Raw genomic sequence first — 26,623 nt, 5'->3', positions numbered from 1 at the left:
CCGTAGACGTGAATCTGATATCATAAAAGGGCCACTTCCCAGAGTATTTTTAGATTAACTGTAAATGCCACTCACTTTTAGTACATTGTAATTTAATGTGCAGTTAGATTTGTATGTGCATGGACATTTGTGCATGTGTGTGTGTGTGTGTGTGTGTGTGTGTGTGTGCGCGTGTGTGTGTATTCTGAATAAGAAAAGGTTTACAATGGGTTTTATCAGAAACATTGTATGCTTGTTTATATGTTTATAGGTTTGACTTTAAACTGAAATTTAAGGGTAACATGGGCCAAAGTATTTTACTTTGCATGTTATTTTGATTCGGTACTTTAAAGCAAATAAATCTTTTTACAGTTTGAGTTTTTAATGGATGCTTGATGGTTATTTCTCCCATTTTCCTCAAACCCTCTCAGATTTTAAAAATTAAATGAACAGCTATGAAAACCTCACACACAGGTGTTGCTTTTCATCAGAAAAATTAATCACTCATAGAATATTATGGTTCTCATTAACAATGAGGCAATACACAACTGTCTGCTGGTGCTATTAACAAGGGTGAGGCGGTTTTGGTGACGATGTGAACGTTTTTGTGAGCCATGTCTAATGATCAATGATGATGATCATTCCAAGGCTCTCACTGGAAGAACAGATTTCAATGGGAAGCGGATTAACACATGCTCACCAACCTTCCTCCTGTAGCCTTTCTTAAAGGATCAGCTCACAGGATGCATACTTTCAGATTATATGGTTTCAGGCACCTGATATGCATTGTTTTTATAAAGCACGGTCAGCTCCTTTACATGCAGGAACCACAATTTATGAATTATCATAGATAATGTGCTTGTGTGTGTGTGTGTGTGTGTGTGTGTGTGTGTGTGTGTGTGTTTACTGACATTTAATGACATTTAAATTATCTTATATCAGTCCTAATTCAATTCTTTGAATCAAACAGTGATCCAAAGCATTGTTCAGTTTTGTTCAGTGATACACCTGCATCACAGATGCACCCATCTCCAGCAGATCTGAGCCATGACCACTGCTCAGCTGTTCCATACTTTCGCATTCCAATTTGCTCTGTGGACGGTCTGCTTTATTTCACAGGACAGCAGAAGGACACAGAGGGCCAGAACCGCATATGGCCCATTATGTTATTATTGTCCGAGAGCTTGCCTTTCTTTTCCAAGAGGGGGGCATCAACCCCCCTTCCCTGCACCTGGCTGTTTCCTATATGGTCATTACACCCAGAGGAACCCTTATGAAGAACACGGGACGTAGCCAACCATGTGAGCCTGCTTCAAATTCTTATCACATATATTTGATAGGAAATGGTTTCCCTCTATTTAGGCACTTGGGCATAGGTATACAGACAGTTACTCCAATAACAAGACATAGAATACTAAGAAAGCCCTATAGAGAAAGAAATTATTGTATGGTAATGTCAAATTAGTGAATTTCAGAGAAAATTAAAGAAATTTGAGACACAGTTGCTAAACATATTTTTATATTGTTTGAAATTTTGACACAACAAAAGAATCAAAAGAAGTCTGAATTTAATTATTTTTATTTTCTGAATATTTCTGCTTACATTCTTTTTGTAATAGTGGTGAGAGTATCGAGTAGCCTTCGTTTGCATAGTGTTAAAGCATCTGAGATCCACCAACACAGCCACAACAACAACAGCAACAAAACAAAAGATACGGTGGTTTGACTTTTTTTTTAACATAACTTTATATAAACCTTATATATAATAAAATATCTCTGTTGCAATATAACAGCTCAGTGTGTGTTCACTGAGGGGCATTGCTGGCCCTTTAAGAGGTTGAAACGGCTACGATTGGACCAACCACGTTAGCTTGAACTCATCCCAGGGAGCTCAGTACAGCTCAGTACAGATCCAATCACACAGGTAGCAGTGGCACTGCTGACCCACTCTCCCAGATGTTGCACACACACACGATGAGGGACTCTCACTGAGGACACACACGTTAACACTCGCATACAGAAGCTTTGCTCTAGAGCCATGAGTATAATGGCAGAGCAAGCAACGATAACCAGACCTCTGACATCCTCTAAACGGCACAAGAGTGTGAGGAAGAACTCCAGGAGAATCTACTCAGCGTATCAGGATAATGCAGGGTAAGTCCCGTACACCCACACATCTCACAGGCTTCGCCAAACTAAACTCACAGTAGTGTGTATAATACGTAGCAGTTCTTTTATTTTTTAGCTTCCAAATGGTTCCTTCGTTTTTCCTGAGATTAAAAACTATCCATAAAATTAATTTTGGAAAATTGCTTATATTTCATTTACATGTTTCATTTTCATTGTAATTCACACATTTACATGCATTTAGTCTATATGCATTGTATATAATGATCATTTGGTTTCTTGTGCGAATTGTTGCTTTATGTGAAATTACTCTGTCAAGCCATTCTAAATTTACACTTTTAAGCATGTAAATAAATATCATTTACATGCTGTACAGATGTAGTTTTACAGATGTATCTATTTTTTCATGAGACACAATGTCACCTTTATTAGGGAGCAATAAACTGTACTCAGTGTTGCAGGCTCTTACTTGATATTCATACACAGAACTAGAGCGATAACGAGTTTCACAGATCGGCCTTTTTATCTGACAGTTTGATGCTAACATAACGTCTGTAATTATAAGTAGATGCTACTTTCAGAAATGCTCCGTTGCAAAACATAAATACTTTAGCAACAAATGCATGCAAGGTTTTAGGTGTGCAGGAGACATTAAAGAACACAGCAATGTTTTAACATCGTTTAGAATGAATTACAATATTTCAGAAAAAGACGGTAAAACCAAACAGACAAACAAAAAGAACAGATATTGCTTTATTTTGGACCTTTTTATTAAATCCCTACTGCGAATCCTTGCCGCCCAGGCCGTCTGATGATGAGGAGAAGGACGAGGTGCGAGTGGACAGCAATGACCCCGAGGAGATGTTTCAGAACATTCAGTACCAAAAGGAGATCATCGCCAACATCCGAACACGACCCTGGCCGATGCGGCGCAAACTCCGAGTCTTAAAGTACGTCCCTGCAAAAACGGCTGTGAAGTTATTACACGTCCACGCCGAATTCATTACCCTATTATGGAGGAAATATTTGGCTTAACAATGAATGTTGATGTGACGCGACTAAATTCAATTATCGTGATGAAAGGTAAATAGCAATTACCATGCAGAGCTAAAGAGCACCGGCCTTATTTATGACACAGCACCCGAAGAACAAAGGTATTTGATTTCATAAACGTTGGTCTCATTCATTACTGCCCTGTTTTGCGTTTGACTAAGGTCACATTCTTACTGTCACACACTGTCGTACTGACTGACTGAGGTTAATCACAGAGCAGAGACGCAGGCTCGCAACCGCGGGCCTACAGAGCTATAACGCCAAATAACGGTACACGCGAACCCGAAACCGTTAACTGAGCACGCGTTGACCGCGAGCTGCCCGTTACTTGGCTGAGCTGTTTCCAGCGTCGTTCAGAGCCGCTGCGTAAATCACGTGTGCGCAGTTTTATTTCACCCCAAGGTCCAAGATATTCAGACCAGGCAGTAACGGCCAAACCTGCTGACTGGCGGGCTAAGCCTGCAACTTTTACCCACGAGCTGACGCATTTATTGCCATTCATAACAAAACGGGAGACGCTGTGGGTTTTGTTTTGTTTTTTGTTTGTTTGTTTTTTGCGGGGGTTTTTTTTCTTCGTTTGTTTGTTTTGTTTTCTTTTTTTTTGTTTTGTTTTGGGGTTTTTTTTTGCGGTTTTTTGTGGCCACTCACACCGGCCCTCATTTCCAAACCCCCGACACACTTTAAGTAACGTAATCAAGCAGGTCCTGGCACGGCCCTTTAATGTTCACTAGCTTTTCCCCTCGTCAGGTTCTCGGAGTGCGGATAATGTCACGCTGTAATGGCGTAACGTGTTTATTATCCATTCATGAAGATGGCTGGGATGTGATTTTTACAGGTTTTAGTTCGTAAACCTTTTACTGAGGGAGGACCCTGCTAAAAGCATGGCTGGTGTCCCAGAGGGATGCCTCCAGCAGGGATGTGTCCTGTGGGCCAATAAAGATCTGTATTAATAGCTTCATCAGAGCCTACCACAGCATCACAGCAGTAAATCCTGACCAGGATCACAGGGAGAAATAATGTGTTATGGCCCAGACTGCTGATTCTGGCTATCTGCATTGTGTGTGTGTGTGTGTGTGTGTGTGTGTGTGTGTGTGTGTGTTTGCCTGTGCGCGCATGTGTGTGTGCTTGTGCATGTGTGTTGATGTGTTTTTGCATTTGACTGCTGATTCTGGCTATCTGTGTGTGTGTGTGTGTGTGTGTGTGTGTGTGTGTGTGTGTGTGTGTGCGTGCCTGTGTGTGCATGTGCATATGTGTGTGTATGTGTGTGTTTCAGACAGGCCAGAGAGATCGTTTTGAAGTACGAAGGCAGACTCACCAGGACTCGGGGCTACCAGACTGCAGGGGCAGATGTATGACAAGTAACTTTTAACTTCTCTCAAGTTCACATGGTTGTTCTCCACATCCCAACATCCTCTTACCTAAGCTCTTGTATTGACCATGTCAGGAGTCATTCTGCACTACTAGCTGGCATCAGACAGATGCCATCAGTGGCCCTGCCCTCATATCGACCCTATTGGCATTTAGCCCCGCCCTGCCCCAGTAGCCTAAAATAGTAACGCCAATAACGTAAACCCTCGGAATGCCCGTGGAAATATCACAGCCATTCCATGGTGTTCCAAATCCAAAATAACAAGGAGAAACACTTCAGGTGAAGTTTCCGATCTTCGGTCCTGGATTCATTTTCTCCTTCTCTTTTAAACCACCTCTCCTCCGAGACTCGAAGGTGTGTCATTCCTTCTCTCTCTTCGCTCTCACCTTCGCTTTCTGTGTCAGGCTGTTTCTTTTTCTCCTTCCTCTTCCGCTTGCTACGAGGTGCCGCACCTGTTCATAATTCCCCCCTTCTCCCTGCGCTGCACTGTGAGCTCCTCTTCCTGACATCATCCTCAGATTGATGGCTTCCTGTTATGATTCAGGTTTAATTAAAATGTTCCAGTGGCATTTGGGAAGGCTACGCAAGTAGCATTAAACTTAATTGACTTTTAAGCAAGATGTTGAATTTATTATTATAGATATGGCTTCCTGGTTTATAGAAATCTGGAAGATTGCTCTTCTGTGCCTGTTTTAGTGTCGTACCTCTAAGACATTAAGACACATCTGCTAATTTCATCCTGAAATCCATTACAGAATAGGCATTGGTTAAAAAGGTTAAAAATGTGTGTGTGTGTGTGTGTGTGTGTGTGTGTGTGTGTGTGTGTGTGTGTGTGTGTGTGTGTGTGTGTGTGTGCGAGAGAGAGAAAGAGAGAAATGCAGTGAGGCATATTTACCTGTAGCTGTTATAATAAATTTTGCATGGTGGAGAAAACTGGACATTTGTCAGAGATTGTCTTAGTCACACTTGCTTGCTGCCTCCACAGCTGCTGAAGAAGGTTTCTCGAGTGCTGTACAATGTGCTTGTTTTATTCATCCCATGGGAAATGAGGATTAAAAAGATTGAAAGTAAGAAACTAAGTTTTGTAATTGATTAGTTGATTGCTAATTGATTAATTGATTGCTAATTTATGGTGTTAAACATTGTTAAAGTGTTGAACAATGTTAGTGTTAAACAGCATTATAGTGTTGAACAGTGTTAGTGTTAAACATTGCTGTAGTGTTAAACAGTGTAATCCCAAATCCATAATGTGTGGTTTTCATTTTGGACCTGTATGGTTGTATTTGCAGGTCACTTTGGATCTGGTGTGGCGTCCTACTTTATTTTCCTTCGGTGGCTTTTTGGCATTAACATCGTCCTCACCATCATGACTGGAGCCTTCATCGTTTTGCCTGAGGTTTGTTATTCCCCATACTCGGATAAACACTCCCTGAAAACCTGTTTAGGAAACCTGCTTTTTCCGCTCTTTGTATTCTAATGTAATAGTCTCTTGTAATGTGTAGTTCTGTCAACCTTTTTAGAATTATTACCGAGATCCGTAAAAACGAGCCCATGTGAGGGTTTTATTTTTATCTTAAGAGGCTTTGTTTTCTCAGAAAAATAATATCGGTGCCCAGAAAAATGCTACACACAGCTAGAAAATCCACAGTTTTGGTTACAGAGCCTTTGATATCACCTCGCCTCTCACCTTGCCCTGTTTTGTCAGAGGAAGAGAGGCTGGATTTATTTTGGTCCCTGTCACAGGGACACAAAGCAATTTCCCCTGCGCAGGTATCGGCTGCTGTGCTCTATCACTCATCGCCGCATCTCTGTGGCCTCCCCCGCCAGCTCCTGGCCGGCGCGCCGTTCGGCACCACACGCAGCAAAACCATCCCCAAGGAGCAGGTCTCCTCCGCTCAGGACCTGGACACCATCTGGTCACTAGGGGCAAGGATTTGATTTTTTTCGCTCTTTAATGAACGTGAACTCATATGACTTTTTGAGATGGCAGCGTTGAGCTTGCGGTGATGGCGTGCATGTCCTGTGTGTGTCCCGTGCGTGTGTGTGTGGGGTCTGTCTGTGCCCTGTGCGGGTTTGTTCCGTCTGCAGGGTTACCTGCAATACTCCGTACTCTTTTACGGCTACTATGGCAACGTGCGTAAGATTGGCAGTGCCGGCTACCGCCTGCCCCTGGCCTATTTTCTGGTTGGGATGGCTGTTTTTGCCTACAGTTTCATCACTCTGTTAAGAAAGTAATCATTAGAGATTTGATCACTGATTGATTACACAAGAAGTGCGTGTATAACATAAAAGAAAATAAGTCTTGCAAAACATAAGCCCGGCTTGTGCCTAACTAATAAAGTAATAAACATTTAAAGTAATAAGCATTTAATCACGTAACACAAAGTACATATTTATATTTCATTTAAGGAATCTTGTCGAAATTCCCAATTTTTAAAACTCAACTACATGTTGTTTTATATTTGTTACTCAGACACAGCGATCTCTTTTCGCTCCCCAGAATGGCGAAGAACTCGCGGCTGAGTTTGGCCAGTGCTTCTGATGAGAACTACACGTTCTGCTGGAGGATCTTCTGTGCGTGGGACTACCTGATTGGCAACCCCGAGGCGGCTGAGAGCAAAGGAGCAGCCATCGTTAATAACATCAGAGTGGGTGTCTCCAACAAACCAAGCCCCACGTCATAGTCTCTATCGCTCACAGTGCCCGACGATCCAGTGACGTCAAAGCATTAGGACATTATATACGCAGAGCTCTACATGCGCTGCCATGCCATCATGTCAGAAGGGTGGCTCAGCTACCTATAGAATTGTGCATGTGTGCACACGCCAGCTTGTGTGTGCGCTTGTGTGTGTGTGTGTGTGTGTTGGCTTGGTTATATGTACATTTTCTCTGTCTCCATCCTGCTGAAATTAAGCCTTATAGTTCTCTGTTGGATTCTGTTCAGAAACTGACATATTTTTTTGTGTCTGATTATGAAGGAAGCCATTGTGGAAGAACAAGAGAAGAAGAAAGACACAAGCCTGTAGGTGCCTTTCCTTCCTCCTGAGAGATGTTGAGCAACCCCGCAGTTGTGCATAGCCTTGAGCCTAATTCCCTAACCTGACCTATGTGTTGCTCAAGATACACTGACAGTAGCAAATCTGTCCCTGTCTGCTCAGAGCTGCAGCAGCTGATGTTTGCTTTGCAGGAAGGGAAATGATTGGCTCAGCGAGCGAATTAGGGGGATCGTGTTGTTGCTAAGTATCCGCTAAACCCTCACGGAGCTTTGACGTGTGGGGCTCTGATTTACTCCCCAGCCCACATCAGCCACAAGCACTGAACAGCATGAGTGATGTCAGAACATGCCACTGTATTTCATACAAATGGTGCTTTACCGCCACGGTTCACTGGCTCTAAATCGTCATCAGAGGTGCTTACATGCTAAAGTGGATTCATTTGCAGTGGGTATGCGTGCCCGTGCAAAACCACACACACACACACACACACACACACACACACAAACAAACACAAACATGCACACACAAACACACATGCTCTATGCCTGTCTGAATCCCAGGCATAAACCTATATCATGGGCTGTACTTCTCCATTTCTTCATCATTACTTTACACTAGTCTTGGTTTACAGAATTCGTTTACAGAATGGCAGATGCTCTTGTCTGCCTAAGGATGCAGTTAAGCTAGAACCCTGTCAGACGGAGACACATGGAAAGTATAGACAGGGATATTTTATGTATACAGTATATAATCAAGTAAGTACAGGATTGGTGAGTAATCAAGTGCCTTGAAGTGGCCAGGGATCGTTCAAGTGCTTCTGGAAGAGCAAACAGCATCACGGTCCCCAAACCCATGTTAATTCATAACTTGTCTCCAAGATGCATTTTCTACCAGCTAACAACACTGCAGTAAACATTTCACAGCAAATGTGATACTCAGGAAGCTAAAATCTACAGATATTTACATCCCCTTGAATTTCTCTAAAAATCAGCAAAGATTGATGGTCTAGTAGGACATGCAGCATAAAATGAAGCTCCAGTTTAAACTCTCTCATGCATATGAATTATCAAAACAGACAAGAGAAAGTCTTGATGAATTTCTTGCTGTATATTTTAAAAAGATTTTTTTTTCAAATATGTCATATTTTGATAGAGATACATACAATTCCATTGTAGTGGTCGGTGTATCAACTGTATATACAATTGATATGCAGTATAAACTATATATCATTTACAAAAACAGACACAGACCAGGAGAATACAACTTTACAAAAGGCACAACTGTGTTGCTTTTTTTACACATGTAAAATACCCAGCAACACCAGTCCAGTGGTCAGAAAATGACCCTTGACGAATGGCAAGAGAATGGCTAATGCAACTTGTGTATAACAACAAATGGGTTACAGCTTAATGAATACCCATAAGAACTTTCGAATAAAGTGTTCTTCTAATAGAATGGTTGGTGGGTGCATATGATAGGGACCATTGAACTTATGGAGGCAGTTCTTAAGAGTAATATCAGAGAATCTCGCACGTGAATATTAATGAGGCAGCAATTCTCGGCTCTTTCCTTGCACAGTGCCGTCCTGATCAGCCTGCGGATCCTGGCCAACATTCTGGTCCTGCTGTCACTGGCAGGCAGTATCTACATCATCTATTTTGTGGTGGACCGCTCCCAGAAGCTGGAGCAGCAGAAAGCCGAGCTGACATTATGGGAAAAGAACGAGGTTTGGAGTTCAGTCTTTTTCGTGTCCATTTGACATTGGAAACATCTAGTACACCAACTTTCCAAAATGAACTAGGAACTACAGAGATATGAACTATGTAAAAATATTAGACATATTAGAAAATATTAAATATACAGTGCACATCAGAAAATTTGAGATTTGATTTTCACTGAGAAATAATACCTGTAAATGATTTGTTATATATTAAAATTTGGGGCATATTTCAGGTTCATAAAAGTGTCATGTACCATGCTGAAAATCTTCTTTGCATGTCTGAGGAATGCCTGGAAAAACTGCATATAAGGCAAAGGGTATGTTTTATGTTTTATGTATAGCACTCTGCATTTCTGTGGTGTTTGTCCCTGTATCCTCACTGTTAGGTAAGTGTGGTGGTCTCCCTCATCACTATGATCGCCCCCTCAGCCTTCGAGCTTGTGGCCCAGTTGGAGATGTACCACCCTAGAACAAGCCTGCGTTTCCAGCTGGCCAGGTTTGACACTGCAGAAATGCCCGAAGCTTGAGTATATGCTTTGAATTGTCACGTGATCTCTCACTGTTCCTGTTGGGTTTGTTTTCTGTGATTTCACCAGGGTGTTGGTGCTGTATCTTGGCAACCTTTATAGTCTAATCATCGCCTTGCTGGACAAAGTGAACAGCATGAGCTCTGTATGTTTATTCTCTTTTAATTCTCAGTCAGACCAAAATATTTAATGTACAGGTCTAGATGAATACATTTAAACGTGGTTCAGTGCGAAGCCAAGCTGTATATGTTCTGCAGGACTTTACCACATCTAAAGTGACTTTGTTTATTTTGGTTTATCCCAGGCTCCAGGGAACTGGTCTAATTCCACCTCTTACCTGGCCACTGTCTCGGCCGAGACCAACCTGTCCACCGCTGTCCCTGAGATTGCCGAGGTCAGGAATGGTACTTTCACCACAGCTGCTGTGGACCTGAACCACACTGCTGTTGACATGAAGAGTGCCATGTCTTCTGGGCCACCCGCACCTGTGCTGATTGTACTCAACCAGACTGTCCTCTCTGGATACAACGCCAGGAGCCAGCAGGATCAGTGCTGGGAGACCTACGTCGGGCAGGTGCTCATTTTTAAGGTCACAGTGAGCACAATCATGTAAAGAAGCTGTTTCTGAAGGTAACAAATCAGAATCAGCCAGGCACTTGTGGTTAAAAATTAATGTGTTTTTAATAATGGAAGGGCAATCTAATAACGTAGTCAAACAGACCAAGGTCAAAAGCAGAACAATGAAATTTCCAAACCAAAGGAACATCAGGCACAGAGTCAGCAGCAGTTAAGGTCAAAGCCAAAGAAAAACAAATACAAAGTTACCAAATTCAATAGTAAAAATCCAAAAACAGAGCAGAGTTTTCGGTCAGGAAACAAAAGACCAAAACAATGAAATGCTCAGTATGCACTGAATGAACTAGGGCAATACTTTGCACTGGAATAAAAGAAGCACAGAATCTTTATAGGAGGAACAGATGTACACAATGAATTCTCTGGGGAGGATGCATGTGAGACCACTGTAGGATCAGGTGATGTTTGAGTGTGGAGGTCCACCTGACTCCTGTAGGGATTCTGGAAGTGTAGTGTGGCTCAAACTGGTTTATGGGGTCGGAGGGAGGTATGACACTAACCCCCTCCCCAACCCCCTGAAGGGGCCGGGCTGGCCAAGGTGCAAGAATGTTCAACCACTACCCACACAACCAGAGGAGCCAAAATGGGGAACCCTCATGCTGCCCCGGCACTGGACAGACAGACAGAGGAACTCCTTGGGCAACCATGAGAGTGGGTACCAATGTACCCAGGAGGCAGTCTCATTCATAGGGACCATCCTGTGGATGAGGAGCAGGCTTGACCAGGAGCCAGTTGTGGAAGTCAGCAACTAGACATAAATCCAAGACATCACAGGCAGCCAGTACACAGCATACACCAGGGACCTGCTGACCTCCACCAGTGGAGGCAGCATTCTGTCAGGCGTGACCTCATACAATGGCCCTGCAACAACTGTTTTAAGAAGAGAGATGTGGAATGAATAAGAGACCTTACACCAGGGAGGTAGGTTTACCTGCTAAATGACATCTTTGATCTGTTTCAGGATTTTAAACAGTCCTGTATAGTTAGGACAACCCTCTGACAGATGAAAGCCTCTGGTGGACAGCCAAACCTGGTGCTGCCCAGACAATGAGCCACCATCTGCTTATTCTGCTGTAGTACAGCCTCAGTATGCTGATGGGTCTCCTCCCAGACTTGTTCAGTGTATCACATCCAGTCATCAACAGAAAGGATGTCCGATATTATGGGAGTACACGTGGCCATAAGAGGCTGACCACCCTGTGGGGTTGTATTGACAACACATTTGAAGAAACTTTCCCAGTTCTTGACTGATCCTCTCACATTGTCTGTTTGGCTGAGGGTGGGATCCTGATGTACGACTAAGTAAAACACCTATGTATTCAAAGATGGCGGCCCACACTTGGGAAGTAAATTAAGGACCTCTTCCCAACAGGATGTCCTTCGGGATACAGAATTCTCTGAATAAACTGGTAAATAATGCTTCAGCCATCTGAAATGTGGTAGGTAAACTCAGGAATGGAATACATTGGATGCTGTGTGAAAATCTGTCTACCACTGATGGAACAGGATGAGACAAATTATGAACATCACCAGTTAGCAATTCCCACAAATATCATTTAGAGATGAACCAATTAGTGCATCTTTTTTTCCAGATTAACTGACATCAGAGAACAAGCCGATCCTGAAAATGTTCAAGGATAAACTTTTTACTTGATGAACACTCAGTGGGCCCTTTTAAGTCCTTCTAACACCCTCTCGATCTCAACAATGGTCTCCCATTAAATAGACAAGTCCTGTACACTAGATGGAAGAATGTTCTCAGGTTGTGGACTGCATTCTCTCTCCTTGCTGTCCTGAAAACATGAGCCTTTGTATTTCCAGACTCAGGATGGTACTAAATGATAAACTGGAATCTTGAGAAGAAGATAGACCAGCAAACTTGATAGGAATTGAGTTGTTTGATGGAACACATGTATTCCATATTTTTGTGATCTGTGAGAATGACAAAGGATGGTTTGTGGCCTCCAGCCAGTGTCTCCGCTCATCTAGGACTAGTACAATGATAGCAGTGACCATTCTCTAGTACCATAGATCCGTTCAGATAGTGTGGGTTTGTGGGAATAAAAGATTATAAGGTGTAATTTACAGGGATCCCCCCATACATTGGGAAAAGCCGGCCCCAACACCTGTCTCTGATGACAAAGAGCTTGGCTGGGTCAGGATCTTTCAGTACAGCAGCCAAAGTGAAAGCTTCTTTTAGCCAGCAGAAAGTTTCTTTTGCCTCAGGAGACCAATATGATTTCCTAGCTGTCCCCTTCAAAAGGAAAGTAAGGGGAGCAGCTGTGTCACTACAATTCCTGAAAAAACAAGTTTAGTAAAATTAGCAAACTTTAGTAAAATTAGCAAACCCACCAAAATCATTGCACGACTTTCACGGAATTCAGGACTAGCCAGTTATTCACCACTTGAACCCTGTGACCATCCATGGTGATGTCATTTACACTGATGATGTATCCTAGGAAGGGAGTAGACAGAAGGTGGAATTCGTTTTTCTCAGCCTTGACATAAAGGGTATTGTCTAGTAAATGCTTTAATGCCTGACAGATGTGGTTCACATGGGTGGTATAATCCGGGGAGTATACAAGACTGTCATTGATGTAGGCATATTGTCCGATCAGATCTCTGAGCATGCTATTTATGGATGTCTGAACGACAGAGGGGGCGGTATTTATGTTAAAAGGCATGACTCTGTACTCATAGTGGTGACAAAGGCTGACTCCAAATCATCTCCTTCCTTGATGTGGAATAGATTATATGTATTCCATAGCTTGTTCCTCCTCTTGGTTGAGAGGATAGATATGTGCCTTGGGGAGTATGGAGCCTTCAACGAGACCTATTGAACAGTCAATTGTAAACTGTAAATAGTAAGGCAACCACAACAATAACTCTTGATCAGACCACTGAAAGGGAGGGACATGTCTCTCTAACCATGGCAGACCTAATATATCTGAAAATTCAGATGAGTCAGTATCAAGGAATGTAATAAATTCCATGTGAATAGCACTGGTTGTCAGTTGTATAGGCTGTGTTTGTAGAAACACGGATCTGGTACCTACAAGATGTCCATCCAGGTCTGCGACCTTTAGGGGCTTTCACAGTGGTTCAACAAAAATCAGTAGTGTTTCAACTAGTTGAGCATGAATGAAGTTCCCCTCTGCTCCTGAGTCAATCAGGGGTGAAGCAGCAAAAAGACTCTGACAGTACAGGACTGCTAGCAGTAAAAATTAATTTGAAACCATCCCCTTTGTGGGAACACTCACTATGGGTGGCCTCCTCATGCTGTCCAGGAATAGGGGCATGAGATAAGTGTGTCCAGACTCAACAGTCCCCGAGAACATGTGTAACACCGCCACAGTAGGCGATCAATCTGTCTCTCCTCTGGAGAGAGACATAAAGAGTCACATTGCATGGGCTTTGCGGAGTTATTCTCTTCAAGCATTTAGGGGCTAGGAAGTACTGTACACACTGCAGTGGTTTGCACTCATGCAGAGGTTTGTCCAAACAAATGGATAAAGGAAGCTGATCCAGGAACAAACCATCATCTTGGCATGCCAGTTCAGTGAGTACATCGGCATTAAGTCCATTGCGAAAACTCACCAGGAAAGATGGTTTGTTCCAACCACTGCCTGCAGCTAATGTCTGAAATTCATGACCATCCTCTGAGACGGGCCAATTCCACGGGCAAACTTTAGGTAGTAAATCTCCATATGTTCTACCATCATGTGGGTAACTAGGAGGTGAGTTAGCGATGAATATCAAGCACTGTAATAAAAACCCGCAGCATTTGTTAGGGGACTGTCAAGCTTATCTGGCTTACAGTACTTACAGGAGAAGCAGTAGAAGACACCGCAGGTGGGGCAGGCAACACAGGAGTGTTGTTAGCGGGAGAGGCTAAAATCATAGCTTGTAGATAGCTTGTAGATAGCTTGTAGAGTAGCTTGTAGATAGCTTGTAGATAGCTTGTAGATAGCTTGTAGAGTAGCTTGTAGATAGCTTGTAGATAGCTTGTAGATAGCTTGTAGAGTAGCTTGTAGATAGCTTGTAGATAGCTTGTAGAGTAGCTTGTAGATAGCTTGTAGATAGCTTGTAGATAGCTTGTAGAGTAGCTTGTAGATAGCTTGTAGATAGCTTGTAGAGTAGCTTGTAGATAGCTTGTAGAGTAGCTTGTAGAGTAGCTTGTAGATAGCTTGTAGATAGCTTGTAGAGTAGCTAGATCTTTCATGCTGTTGGCCAGTTGTGCCCTTTACATCTGTTGCTCTGGCTGCAGCTTAGCCAGTGAACCCATCGGTCCGGTGCTGGTGCTATCCTAGCAGTTGTCCTTGTGTAGTAATTGCTTTGAACAAAAGTTAATGTTAAAAGATAAAAGAATGTATTTATAATAATGAAAGGCGATCCAATAAAATAGTCAAACAACAGGCCAAGGTCAAAACCAGAACAATGAGATTTCCAAAGCAAAGAAACATCAGGCACAAAAACAGTCCAGGTCAAAGCCAGAGAAAATTCAAAAAGAGAGTAGATAAAACTGGTCAGGAAACAGCAGAGAACAAAACACAATGACCTACTCAGTATGCACTGAAGGAACAGGAGCAATACATCATACTGGAATGAATGAAATACAGAGTCTTTATAGATAGGGCAATAAGGAACAGGTATACCCATTTAATATTCTGGGTGAATGAGATTGCTGTAGGATTGGGTATTGGTTGAGTGTGGAGAATTCTGGGAAGTGTAGTGTGGCTCAGCTCAGCTTACAGGACTGGATGGAGGCATGACACTGAAGAACATTTATTAAGAAGAAATGAGTTTCCTACTGAAAATGTGGGGGTTGCTGTTCCTACATTAATACAAAAGGACCTTTTAATATATTTGACTTAATAGTACATGAAGGTATAACATGAGGCCGTTAAAGTAGATATTTGTGTCAGGACACCTTAGGAGAAACAAAAGCCTAAAAATGCCAGGATATTAGTACACTCGGGATAAGAAATGCATAGTTTGTTTTTTTTAATCCACCAAGCTATTTTCTTCAGTTCAGTTCAAAAAACGTATTAAGCATCTATAAACCACCATGCTCCACAAATTATGTTGTTTATGACAGCACTCAGGCTGACAACCACTTAGCAACTCCTGCACTGTAGCCAGTCTGTGAGCTAGGCAATGTCCTCACATTCTCTGAACAGCTATCATGAATAAGACATTAACGCTGACAAGGGAGAAAAATGGAAATGCATTGTCCTATAGTAATTGTCCTCCTCTGGGTGGCAATGAAATGGCAATGGATAGGATACATGGATTGAAATGTACAGCCAGACAGTTACTTAATGAAACTATCAGTAAGCTAAGACAGCATGTATCAATTCTCCTGGATGAAATCCATACGGCTGATTTAATGGTCTTTCTTCAGGAGGCTGGCTAAAGCTCTTCTGGTGGAGTAGAGTTACAAGGGGAAGGGACAGAGTCATACCGCATTCAATGTATTTACTGCTCATTTCATACGCAGGAAATGCTGAAACTCTCGATCATCGATATGATATTCACCGTCGCAAGTATTTTGCTGATTGATTTTATCCGGGGCCTGGTGGTTCGATACCTGAGTGACTGCTGCTGCTGGGATCTGGAGAGCAAGTTTGTGAGTGTGGCTTCCTTTCAACTCTTTACTGGTCCATATACTTCACATGGAAATGGAATGGATTGATCTATCGTCGAATTTCTTTTTTTTTTTTTTTTACCAGTGTCAGTTTTGGTTTTTGCAAAGATGTTTTTCATCATCTTCTTTCTGAAGGCAAACTGAACGAGCTATATGTGTACCTCTCTTACAGCCAGAATATGGTGAATTCAAGATAGCTGAAAACGTCCTCCATCTAATATACAACCAGGGCATGATATGGTATGTAATTAATCTTGATTATCACCCAGTAGTTTATTATTATATGGTTACAGCTAAGGAAAGCCCATATAATGACGATCTTTTACTTCTAAAGTTTAAACAAAATGATCACATACCGGGAACGTTTCTCATTCTGGTTTGCATCATAACATCCTGCTGCACCTTCCCTCGCTATATTTCCCTGGCCCTCCAACCTCTTAATTTTTTTTCTATTTCATTTTACCCACGGTCCTCACAAGGACACACATCGCTCCATTGGCTCTTGGGTCTGTAATCTCTTAATAATGGCTCGCCTTTGGCCAGCGTCCGTGGCAGCGGCATGGCCAAATGGAGGGTGTAAATCTTGTCTTTTATGTCCTTTTCATTGGCCCTGTAGGATGGGGGCGTTCTTTTCACCCTGCCTACCCGCCTTCAACGTCCTGAAGCTGATTGGGCTCATGTACCTGAGGAGCTGGGCGGTGCTCACCTGCAATGTGCCTCATCAGCAGGTCTTCCGTGCCTCCAGGTCAGCAGGGCAGATCGAAGATGTCGGTAGACGTTGGTATTTCTCACTGATCTGAGACCAGTCGGTATTTATTAACAGCGGGGTCAGGTTGAGATTTGTGTGAAGGAAAATGGACACAGAGGAGCCGAAAATAGTTTTGCCTCTCTCTCTGTGCTGGGCTTATTGGTAATAAATACATCTAAGGTGTAGTGTTAGGGCTTCAGTTAGGAGAACAATTTCAAAGCAAAAAAGTAAGCATATTTTAGATGAAGGATAGGATTAAATGTTGGGCTGAAATGGTTTGTTTTACTGCCTGTGTAAATCGGTGAAGCAGTGAAGCATTCTCTGTATTTTAGCTGTGATCTCTGAGTAACTGATTCTACAGTTACACTGAGGCATGACTTTTTCAGCCACAGTCTGAATGGTAGAGCTCAGCTACTCCTCCATTTCATTACAAATCTCATTTTCTGGCAGTTGAATGGGGGGAGTAGAAAGAGTAAAAGATACAGATGAGAAATAGAGTGAGAGATGAAAAGATAATGGTAGGGAGAGGCAGAGGAAAAGATAGAGAGGTGATCACTGCAGTCACTTCATTGCTCCGTTGTTCCATTTCTCTCTCTTCCTCTTCCTCCCCACCTCCCTCTTTCTCTCTCTCTCTCTCTCTCTCTCTCTCTCTCTCTCTCTCTCTCTCCATCCCCCCCCAGTGTGTGATTTATCTTATGGCTATGTCGTCGTAGCCTCTCGCCAGATTATCAGTCGTTCACAGATGTGAGGAGAAGCTGCTATCAATTATCCACACTTCATCTTCCCTGAAATTTGAGTCCTTCACAAGTAACCATGGAACCCGCCTCCCTGGCAGGCAGAGGGTTGATTACAACTCATCAACTGATAATTAGAAAAAGATAGTGAACAGAGCACATTCGTTTTAGGAGCGCATCCAAGAATCTGATATCTGTAGAGGTCTGATTCTGTGGATCTGAATGAACAGTAAACATGCATAAAAACTGCTGATAAAAGACTGCAAGCGAAGATTCAGGGCACAGCGTCTCAGATTCTTATTTTGACAGTGTGTGTCTCTACCTTGCAAGATTCAATTTCTAGATTAGTAGATTATAGAATGATACACAATATGCCTCCATTTACTTATCAAATAATGAGTGCCACATTTTCTGTTTGTTTTTGCAGGTCAAATAATTTCTACCTGTCCATGCTTCTCTTCATGCTCTTTCTGTGCATGCTCCCGACCATCTTTGCGATTGTGAGGTACAGGCCGTCGCAGCACTGTGGACCTTTTAGGTAAACAGTCCCAACGAACCTCGACCCGAAGGGCAAAAGGCATGTGTGCACAGAGAGTCATTTTTGGCCACTTTCATTAAGCCATGCCATTTAATCTCTGTCAGCAGCTCAACGTAAACCGGTTCTTATCGAGAGAAACCATTTCCCAACGGTTTTTAAAGGGTTTAAAATTTGCTGCGGTGCAACGCTTGCATTGCTGTCTACGCTGTAAGAGGAGCACTGTTCGGTTAGAAAAGACCATTAGTAATAAAAGTCAAAAGACTAAAGATCGCTGTTGCTTAAACTGCAGTTTCCGTCCTGCCTCTGTAGTGGTCAAGAGAAGATTTACGACATCATCTCGGAGACCATTGACAAGGATTTTCCCCTGTGGTTCAGTAAGGTGATGAGTTACGTGACTAGTCCCGTGGTGGTCTTGCCTGCCCTCCTGCTCCTCTTGTAGGTGACCCTGTCAGTCATGCTATATTTTTACTAGGCTAACTGTCCTCAGGAAAATTATTATGGCAGAGCACGAAAATCTGAGTCCACTACCAAGAACTAAAGAATTTGCCATTTAGACAACACTCAGGTTCCTTCAGTCATCTCCATTTGCATTGACACTAACAGGTGAGCAAGTGTACACGAGACATAATACTGTGCATTGGCAAACATGTAACGCTTTGAGGTCACAGTTTCGAAACAGTTGCTGCCTTGCAGTGTGTTTCAGCCAACTCGTCTTCAGTGGTCAGTTTCTGACCACCTGCTAAATGGTAAAAATAAACAGTTCCTGGTAGCAGACACAGACTTTTGCTCCATTGACCTGCACACAACAAAACTGCTCAACACAGAATGATGGCTTTTGTGTTCTGCGTGTCCTCTACTGCCATGTGTGCTGTTTTTGGTGCGGCCATCTCACCAACACGTTGGTTTCCCAGTATGCTGATCTACTACCTCCAGTCCATCGCCAGGTCGCTCAAATTCACCAACAGCCAGCTCCGCCTTCAGCTCCAGAGCGTGAGTTACATGACCACGAGCCACAGGCCCCCAGTGCCCTCAGAGCAGTGGCATGGCTATCTGTTACCGCATTTCCGGTTTGTTTCAAATTGCCTGCAGCGCGATTTCCATATTTCTTCTTCACAGGACCGCACAGATGATAAGAAGAAAGTGTTGGCTGCAGGTAACCCATGTGATGGCATTGGTGATGATACCTGAAAGTTAGGAACAGGTCAACCGTTCCTCTGTACATTTGGATTAACCATGTGCATTTTGCATTCCAAGTAATATCATTAAATAATACATGCACAGTAAAAATCCACTGTTGACTGAACTTTTACAATGTTTATTTGGGTCCAACATTGGTCCAGTTGGGGTCCAATTTGGCTCTGATTTGAATAAACAGTGCAGATGTTAACTCAGAACTACATTACAGTCCCCAAATGTCCCCTCTTTATCATGAACACAGTTAACATTGCTGGCTTCAAATCTAATCATTTGAAATGTTATATGCCAGACTATTGCAGACGGCCCATAAGCCAGTTACCAGTTACTACGTGCACTCATCAGATAGCACAGCAGCTACTGAACACACTCCTAATATGCCACCTCTTATGTGTTACACAGTCATAATCCAGCGCACACGTATGCCTGTGTTCTTCTCAGCCCGTCTCCAGTCCCCCGAGGGTGGCAACAAAAAGCCTGAGCAAGAGAGTGACATCACCAGCGTGGAGTCCCCCGCCCGCTCCACCTCCCCCCCACGCCGCAACGGCACCGTCACCAGCTTCCAGTCGCCCGCTTACCACGGCAACAGCATTCGCACCATCTCGCAGTCGGCCTCGCAGGCCGAGGCCAGGGCAGGCAGTGCCCTCTGCAGCCCTTCCACGCCCGTGCGCCCCAAACCCAGGACAGAGCCCGTCCCCACCAGGTCTGCCCTTGCAAAGCCACGCCCGCCTTCGAACCCTCAAACCTCAGTGCATTTTGCTTCCCATGATTCACCGCTCCTCTGTGTCCCACCGGCTTGCGTCTCTGCCTGTGTAGTGCTTACAGGGTGTACGGCAGCCCTTGCGTTCCCCAGAGGCACATTCACACGGTGGAGTACGTTCCCATCAGGTTTGGCTTTCTCTTAAAGCTTTAGATCGGCGCTGACAATGCAGTGCAATTGGTTACTGAACACGCAACCCATAATTCAAGCATAATTTATTTCCTTTGAATTGGGGGCACAATTTACAATTTATCTCATCTTATAATGCATTCATAGCTTATAACAGTCTACAGTGTGTGCCCTTTTAAATACAATGCTGCTTTTCAGCACCTTGCGGGTGGACAGACTACAAAAGAATCAGTGGACCACTCTAAAAAATGCTTCATGGCACTGGCATTTAGTGATTTACTCATTATTTAAGGCCTTTCATGACAGCTTAAAGCATCTGCAATCACATTGATGGCATTGCAAGGTCATCCACTCAAGTTAAGCATTAGTTTAAATACAAATGGTTTATGCCACTAGCACATTGGTTAGGCTCTGTATGTGGTTTTCTTAGGCATGCAAGCTATCTGGGAGGGTCCAGCAGTTCGTGTCGCTCCAAGTCCTACCACCATGTGGCCTACAGTCCGTCCATGCGCTACACCGAGAGCGTCCACTCTGATCCGCTCTTCAGGAAGGGCCTGCGGCCCATCCTCGCCGAGCCTGCCATCGTCGCGGCATCAGGTTACATGGGCCGGCGGGCCCACGCCACCCGCTACGTCATCGTCAACGAGCACGAGCCGCGCAAGAAGATAATGCGACCCGGCCCACGGCCCTCCCGCCACTACCGCGTGTTGGACGAGCCTGCTGAGATTGTGGAGCTCTACCCTCGCAACACCAAGCGCTACACAGTTCGCCCGCCCCACCGCAGCCAACCACCACACCTCAGCGAAGAGGAGGAGGAGGAAGTGGCCAAGAACGGAGGGCGCAGGGCATCCTTTGGGCAGTCGCACCGGCCGCAGTCCCTGTCTGACCTCCGCCAGTCCGCACGTTTTTACATCGGCGACACCCTGGACAGCCGCGCGGATCCGAGCTTGTATGGAGAGCAAGAGGATGGAGACTACGCCGAACAGTGGGTCGAGGAAGGCTCTCGCTCACGCTCACGGGTGAGCCTGAAGACCCCGGAGGCGTCGCAGGCACACGGAGAGCAGCATGTCAAACCCAAGAGCAAACGCAAGGGGGAGCCATCACTCACCGAGTCTGATTCTGCCTCTCTGGCTTCTAGCAGTGACCAACAGAACAGCAGTACTGACCAGTACATTCAGGTCATCCACAACAAGGAAAAGTACCTGAAGCCCAACACCAAGCTAACCAAAAAAAAGCCCAAAACCAGTGGTGAACGAAATGTTCCTGGAGCAAATGATCTTGTGTGCTCAAAGGTCTAACTCATTTGTTATCACTGAAGCTGTTGTATATGAAACTGATAGTAGCTATTCTCTAAAGGTTCCTGTCATTGGATTGCACATTTATTGCTTTATTGCCTTGTTGTAAAGCACATAATTGACTAGGCTACAGTGACCAAAAGAGAAAAGCTGTATTTTGCACAAATCAAGTGTATATTTGCATAGATAGATAGATAGATAGATAGATAGATAGATAGATATTCTGTATGCAGTACTATATTGATCTAATAGAAATGTGTTCATGATATAAACACATAAAATCATTAGGCATCAAGTTAATTAGACGTTGTCTAATTAATAATTATACTTTTTATATGATTTTCTTGGCAAGGACCAGCGGTAACAGGTAATGCAGTGTTGACAGAAACCTTTAGAGCAGTACAACCACTACAGGAAAATGGCACAGTAAAACATCATTTCCCACAATGCAAGACGCACGTTCCGAGAACTACGGAAACGAAGCTATTCACATAATCCGAATGGAAAAGAGTATCGAGTCCTGTTTCTGTCCGTTCATTATAGTGCCCTGTACGCTGAAAGTTAAATGCAGCGTTATTTAGATTATAATCCGCCGTTAGTGATCATCTGCGATGTGCCTGTCGTAAGAGACATCTAGCCACATTGACTGGACTGAAACGAATGAATGGGTTGTCAGCGTTCCAAACGACCGGGTTTTACGATTTATGACTTGGAGCGACCGAGCTGACTCCTATCTAGCCACGTATTAGCTAGCTAGATACTATTCTGTTATACTGCCAGTTATTCTGCTTGAAAAAACAAAGAATTGGCTAACCATTATGGATTATCAAGAAAAGGCCAGTTCCGTCGCAGACCACCTTTTAAGCTACAGCAAAGACGAATCCGGCTGGAAGATATGCAAGAAAACGGTACGTATTCGAGATGTCCGTGTGCATCCTGACGAAATGCAACAGAGCAGCTGTCGAATTAAAATCTATATTCTGTTTAGAATGAAGTTGTGGTATATTGGCGACCGTCTTCTGAATTCACTGGGAATGTGTAAGTAGTCTAACGTTACCCTATAAGACTAGTTATCGTAACAGCTTGGGTAGCAATATGATCCGTTTCCCTTTCTTCCTTTATATTTAGAGAATCGTAATGCAATGTTTCACAAATCACTGATCGATTTTGATCGGGTGTAATTGGTTGGTTGTGTCCTTTTTTTTATTTCAAAAGTGCTCCTAGTCCCCCGATTGTGTTCTGCAGGTACAAGGGAGAGGCGGTGGTTAGAGGCAGTCCCCAGAAAGTGTGGGAATGTTTGAAACCGGATCCGAATGGTCTTCGTGTGAAATGGGACGACAACGTCAAGAAGTTCGAGCTCCTTGAACAAGTATCCTCGGTACGGTCTGGGCCAGAGCACAACAATAGTGTACCCTACTGATTTCACTCTCTCCATGAAGAGCTTGTGTGACCGCATTATTGGAACTTCCACAACACTGTGATCCCGTATTACTTGACAAAAAAAAAAAGTTGCTGTTCACACGCAAATGAAGCATAAAATCTGTGAAATCTGCTTCCGCACACGTTGGTGTGCGTTTGGTTGGCCATGAGCCATTTTCTTTGGCGTGTAATTGCTTCATTTCTGTTCCTCAGGACATCACAGTGTGCAGAACTGTCACTCCATCTGCTGCTATGGGCATTATATCACCTCGAGACTTTGTGGACGTTATTTTAGTCAAGCGATATGAAGATGGCACAGTCACATCAAACGGTGCGTGGAATATTTATGCTTTTTTCTGCCATGCGCGTTAGTATTAGCTTTTCGGTGCATGGTGAAATGGTGTGAAAGGTTGCGTGTGAGACAGCCAAGATCTTGGTGTTCTCATGTCTTTTACCTCTGCAGCAACACACGTGAGCCATCCAGCCTGTCCTCCCCAGCCTGGCTATGTACGCGGCTTCAACCACCCATGTGGCTGCTTCTGTGTGCCAGTTCTCGGGTAAGCCAACAAGGGTCCCGAAATCATCTTGCGCTGCGCAAATTGCTTGTGACGGCAAGGTGTAGTTCCTATCCTGCTACAGTAGATGGTAGCAAAGGGCTATGATGCATTACTAATGGCCTTTCTGGAGTGAGTTCTTGAGTCTAGGTTGTATTTTCCTTCCATGCTCTGTACTAGATTAAAAAATAACAATTCTTTAATGCTATCATGTAGTTTTAAATATTGGATTATATAATTATGTGGGTATACTACAAGGCTAATGCAGCATTTCGTCATGTCCACTGTCTCTCAGCGAAACGGACAAAACCAAGCTGATCAGCTTCTTTCAAACTGATCTCGGAGGTTTGCTTCCACGTTCAGTTGTGGATTCGTTCTTCCCATCCAGCATGACGGACTTCTACTCCAACCTCGCTAAGGCCGTCAAATCCTTCAAGTAACATTCAGCAAAAACCTAAACACGGGATCATTTCACAATGCGTCACACTTAAGTTTTTTTTAATATATATTTTTAAGCTTGTTACATTATTTTAGTTAAAGGAGCAAAACGGAAATGTAAGTTTCGCTAATTTCCCTCTTCTGTGTAAAATCATAATGGATCTTACTGCAACTACGAGCTACTACTGTAGCTTACAGCAACTGCGAGTTAACCGGGTAAACAATGAAATGGAGAATAAATATTCACTAACCCTCTGAAGTCCCGATTATCACCATTGATAAAATCATGTTGTAGTTAAACACGGCGCATATATACATGCGATAAAATCATATTAATTACAAAGGCAAAGAATAACTGGGCTTCACGGAGCTAAGCACATTCAGAGTATACGTGACCTTTTAGATAATCGGACTCACTTGACTGGATTTAAGAAGCCCACTTTACAGGCAAACTGGGTAAGTGCGATGGCATTGCCAAGCAGTAATGGTCACCAGAGTCAGCCCTGGCAAAGGTAGACTCCTCACAATATTCCTCACCTCATTATTGTTGCAAAAATGCAGAGAAAGAACACTGAGCTTCTGGATGAACAAAACAGCAGCTTCTCACTGAATTCCCTTCAAGTGGCATTTGCCGAAATTTGGTTCTGGCAGCCAATTGCTCAGATATCTGTTGCTTTTTTTTACTGTATTCTATATTACTGGCTCACCAAGGTTTAAAAAACGTTTACCTATGTAAATGGGTAGAATGTTACGGGTATGGCAGTCATATCTTAAGATACAGAATGTCATTTAAGATCGTGACTTTTGTCAGAAGCACTTTATGGCCTGAAGTGAGCTGAACTGAAGGGTCTCCACGGTTGGACTGCCATGGTGAGGCTGACCTGAAGGCACATGTGGAGAGATGCTTTTCTACTCGTCACCCTCTCTCAGAAACCACATGACACGCCGAAAACCTCCAAGCAAGCTTCACACGTTTGTGAACACGAATATGATTTTATCTAAAACATGAGGGCATACGCCGAGTTTTTAAAAAGCCAAATGCCCACCCAGAATTCATGCTCTAAAAAGGAAATAAGCAATGGCTGCCCTCTAGTGTATCCTGTTCAGAAATGAGGATCACACCTCATACATTCCATACCTCTGTTTTTTGTATATCAGTATTTCAGCTCGGGATAGTGGTTACGGGACCATAAATAACAAATTGCACATCATGGCTCCTCACCTTTGGTCCTGGGAGCTGTTTCTACAGTTGTTCATTAGCATAAAGACCTCCCTCACTAATGCCTCCCAATTCAACCTGACTTGCTTCTTAAATTTTGTGCCAGCACTTTTGACCAGTTGATTGTGTTTTAGTCTAATCAGGGCCAAGCTTCTCAAAAGCTTCATAGTTAAATGATAGAGCAAGTAGCACACTGAACACTCATTGAAGGTGATTTTAGCATTGCTTTTGGGAAACGGAGCTCAGATAAGCAAACTAAAAGCCCATTACTGTGCAGATACTTGGTCTACTTTTTGTTTTTCTTTGATTGTTTGTTTTTAGAAATACTTTTGATCTTTTGGCTCTTTAATTAAATATTAATGATTAATTCACAGTATCCTTTTATAAAACTACCACTTAGCACTAAATTCCCCAGACATTGCACTGACTCTGAGATTTACATGATCTTAGTTAGGTACACAATGTCAGTCAGATTTTTGTGATATTTATTTTGCCAAAATGCTGGATTTTTACCCTACCCTACTGGGAACCGTCACCACACGTTCCCAGCTTCTGTTTGACGTTTCTACTCTCCTATGGTGCCACGGGGACTTTTTAAATCACACATACAATTTTTATGAATACTAAGCAGCTATTATCATGACTTTGTCCATGCAGACGTTGGGATGTGACGTTCATACACATAATGAATCCTGCTGTTTTGATTTGTGAGCTGATGTTACTTCAGGTTCAGGAAATTGTGAACAAAAAGGGACCAACCTTTTTTTTTTTTTTTGTAATTCTCTCATGCTATATGGATTGGCTGAGAGTAACAAATCTAGACTACGGTGGGCATCCCCAGTGCAGTAGAATACAGCTGCGATGTGTGTACTGTAGCTAGCTGGACGAGCTAAAACGCTGACTTGCACTTGAAACTCTGGAGACAGCCACTAGGGTTCTGACTGCCCACTTTGTTACTCTGTCGAGCTTCTCTGCTGGATTAAAAAAAGATTCCTATGCTGAATGGGGACTTTGTGCAGGTAGAAAAGGGTGCTTTCCTCCACAGGTGAGAGATTATCGAAGATGGAAAGGACCAGAAGTAGTGGTCAGGGATATCACTGTGATGTTTACATGCTGATTGAAAGCTTAGGTCATTTCAAGTTGCACAATGTCAAAGGGACGATTGTAATACGTGTGTGTGTGTGTGTGTGTGTGTGTGTGTGTGTGTGTGTGTGTGTGTGTGTGTGTAAAATTCATTGCAATGTGCAAATAATTCTGATATTATTATGTGTTCTGTCTGGTGTCTTTCCTGGTGTTCCATTAAGAAGCATGGGCATGAAGTGTTTTGGGCACGGTGTATTCATTATGAACGCATGTTCTTGGCCTTTCTGTATATCTAATGAGGTATCGGATCCAATGTCAGGATATTACTATGCATGGGTTATTTGTTTCTTTTTAATTTGTTTGTTTGTCTTAACCTTTTTTACTAGAGATGTAAACCTTTGGAACACCTGAACGTAAATAACTGGAACCGGCTGCTGCTAGATAGATTGCCTTTAATGTCA

The 26,623-nt window shown here is 43.2% G+C and overlaps 2 protein-coding genes across 3 annotated transcripts; both read left to right on the top strand.

Annotated features, from left to right (window-relative positions):
* Nucleotides 1-1,922: 1,922 nt before the first annotated feature.
* Nucleotides 1,923-22,265, top strand: tmc3 (transmembrane channel like 3). The gene is made up of 23 exons (XM_081710045.1): nt 1,923-2,133; nt 2,910-3,056; nt 4,433-4,508; nt 5,514-5,595; nt 5,818-5,924; nt 6,356-6,454; nt 6,617-6,759; nt 7,029-7,176; nt 7,507-7,550; nt 9,103-9,250; nt 9,631-9,740; nt 9,841-9,916; nt 10,076-10,345; nt 15,905-16,033; nt 16,224-16,291; nt 16,668-16,796; nt 17,961-18,071; nt 18,381-18,506; nt 18,983-19,061; nt 19,188-19,224; nt 19,707-19,968; nt 20,082-20,153; nt 20,585-22,265. The coding sequence occupies exons 1-23, from the start codon at nt 2,018-2,020 to the stop codon at nt 21,450-21,452; spliced, it is 3,447 nt and encodes a 1,148-aa protein (XP_081566171.1). The 5' UTR covers nt 1,923-2,017; the 3' UTR covers nt 21,453-22,265.
* On the top strand, nt 21,819-26,300 carry stard5 (StAR related lipid transfer domain containing 5). Of its 2 annotated transcripts, none has more exons than XM_027004500.3 (6): nt 21,819-22,357; nt 22,438-22,487; nt 22,665-22,827; nt 23,082-23,199; nt 23,332-23,425; nt 23,718-26,300. In XM_027004500.3, exons 1-6 carry the CDS (start codon nt 22,268-22,270, stop codon nt 23,860-23,862), a joined length of 660 nt encoding a protein of 219 aa, XP_026860301.1. In that variant the 5' UTR covers nt 21,819-22,267; the 3' UTR covers nt 23,863-26,300. The 2 variants fall into 2 exon arrangements, with proteins under 2 accessions (XP_026860301.1, XP_026860302.1); XM_027004501.3 differs by having other exon boundaries at nt 21,827-22,357; nt 22,695-22,827.
* Nucleotides 26,301-26,623: the final 323 nt, after the last annotated feature.

This window comes from Electrophorus electricus, chromosome 3 (genome assembly GCF_041902795.1).
Source record: "Electrophorus electricus isolate QZ-2024a chromosome 3, ASM4190279v1, whole genome shotgun sequence".
Taxonomy (NCBI): domain Eukaryota; kingdom Metazoa; phylum Chordata; class Actinopteri; order Gymnotiformes; family Gymnotidae; genus Electrophorus; species Electrophorus electricus.
Note: the sequence above shows the minus strand (reverse complement) of the source record. Positions and strands in the feature narration are given on the sequence as shown.

Coding starts and splice junctions, on each gene's coding strand:
- stard5 (XM_027004500.3), top strand. CDS start 22,268: ATGGATTATCAAGAAAAGGCCAGTTCCGTCGCAGACCACCTTTTAAGC. Junction 22,358..22,437: donor GGAAGATATGCAAGAAAACG/GTACGTATTCGA, acceptor TATTCTGTTTAG/AATGAAGTTGTGGTATATTG. Junction 23,426..23,717: donor TTCTGTGTGCCAGTTCTCGG/GTAAGCCAACAA, acceptor ACTGTCTCTCAG/CGAAACGGACAAAACCAAGC.
- tmc3 (XM_081710045.1), top strand. CDS start 2,018: ATGAGTATAATGGCAGAGCAAGCAACGATAACCAGACCTCTGACATCC. Junction 7,551..9,102: donor AAGAAGAAAGACACAAGCCT/GTAGGTGCCTTT, acceptor TTCCTTGCACAG/TGCCGTCCTGATCAGCCTGC. Junction 19,969..20,081: donor ACAGAGCCCGTCCCCACCAG/GTCTGCCCTTGC, acceptor CTGCCTGTGTAG/TGCTTACAGGGTGTACGGCA.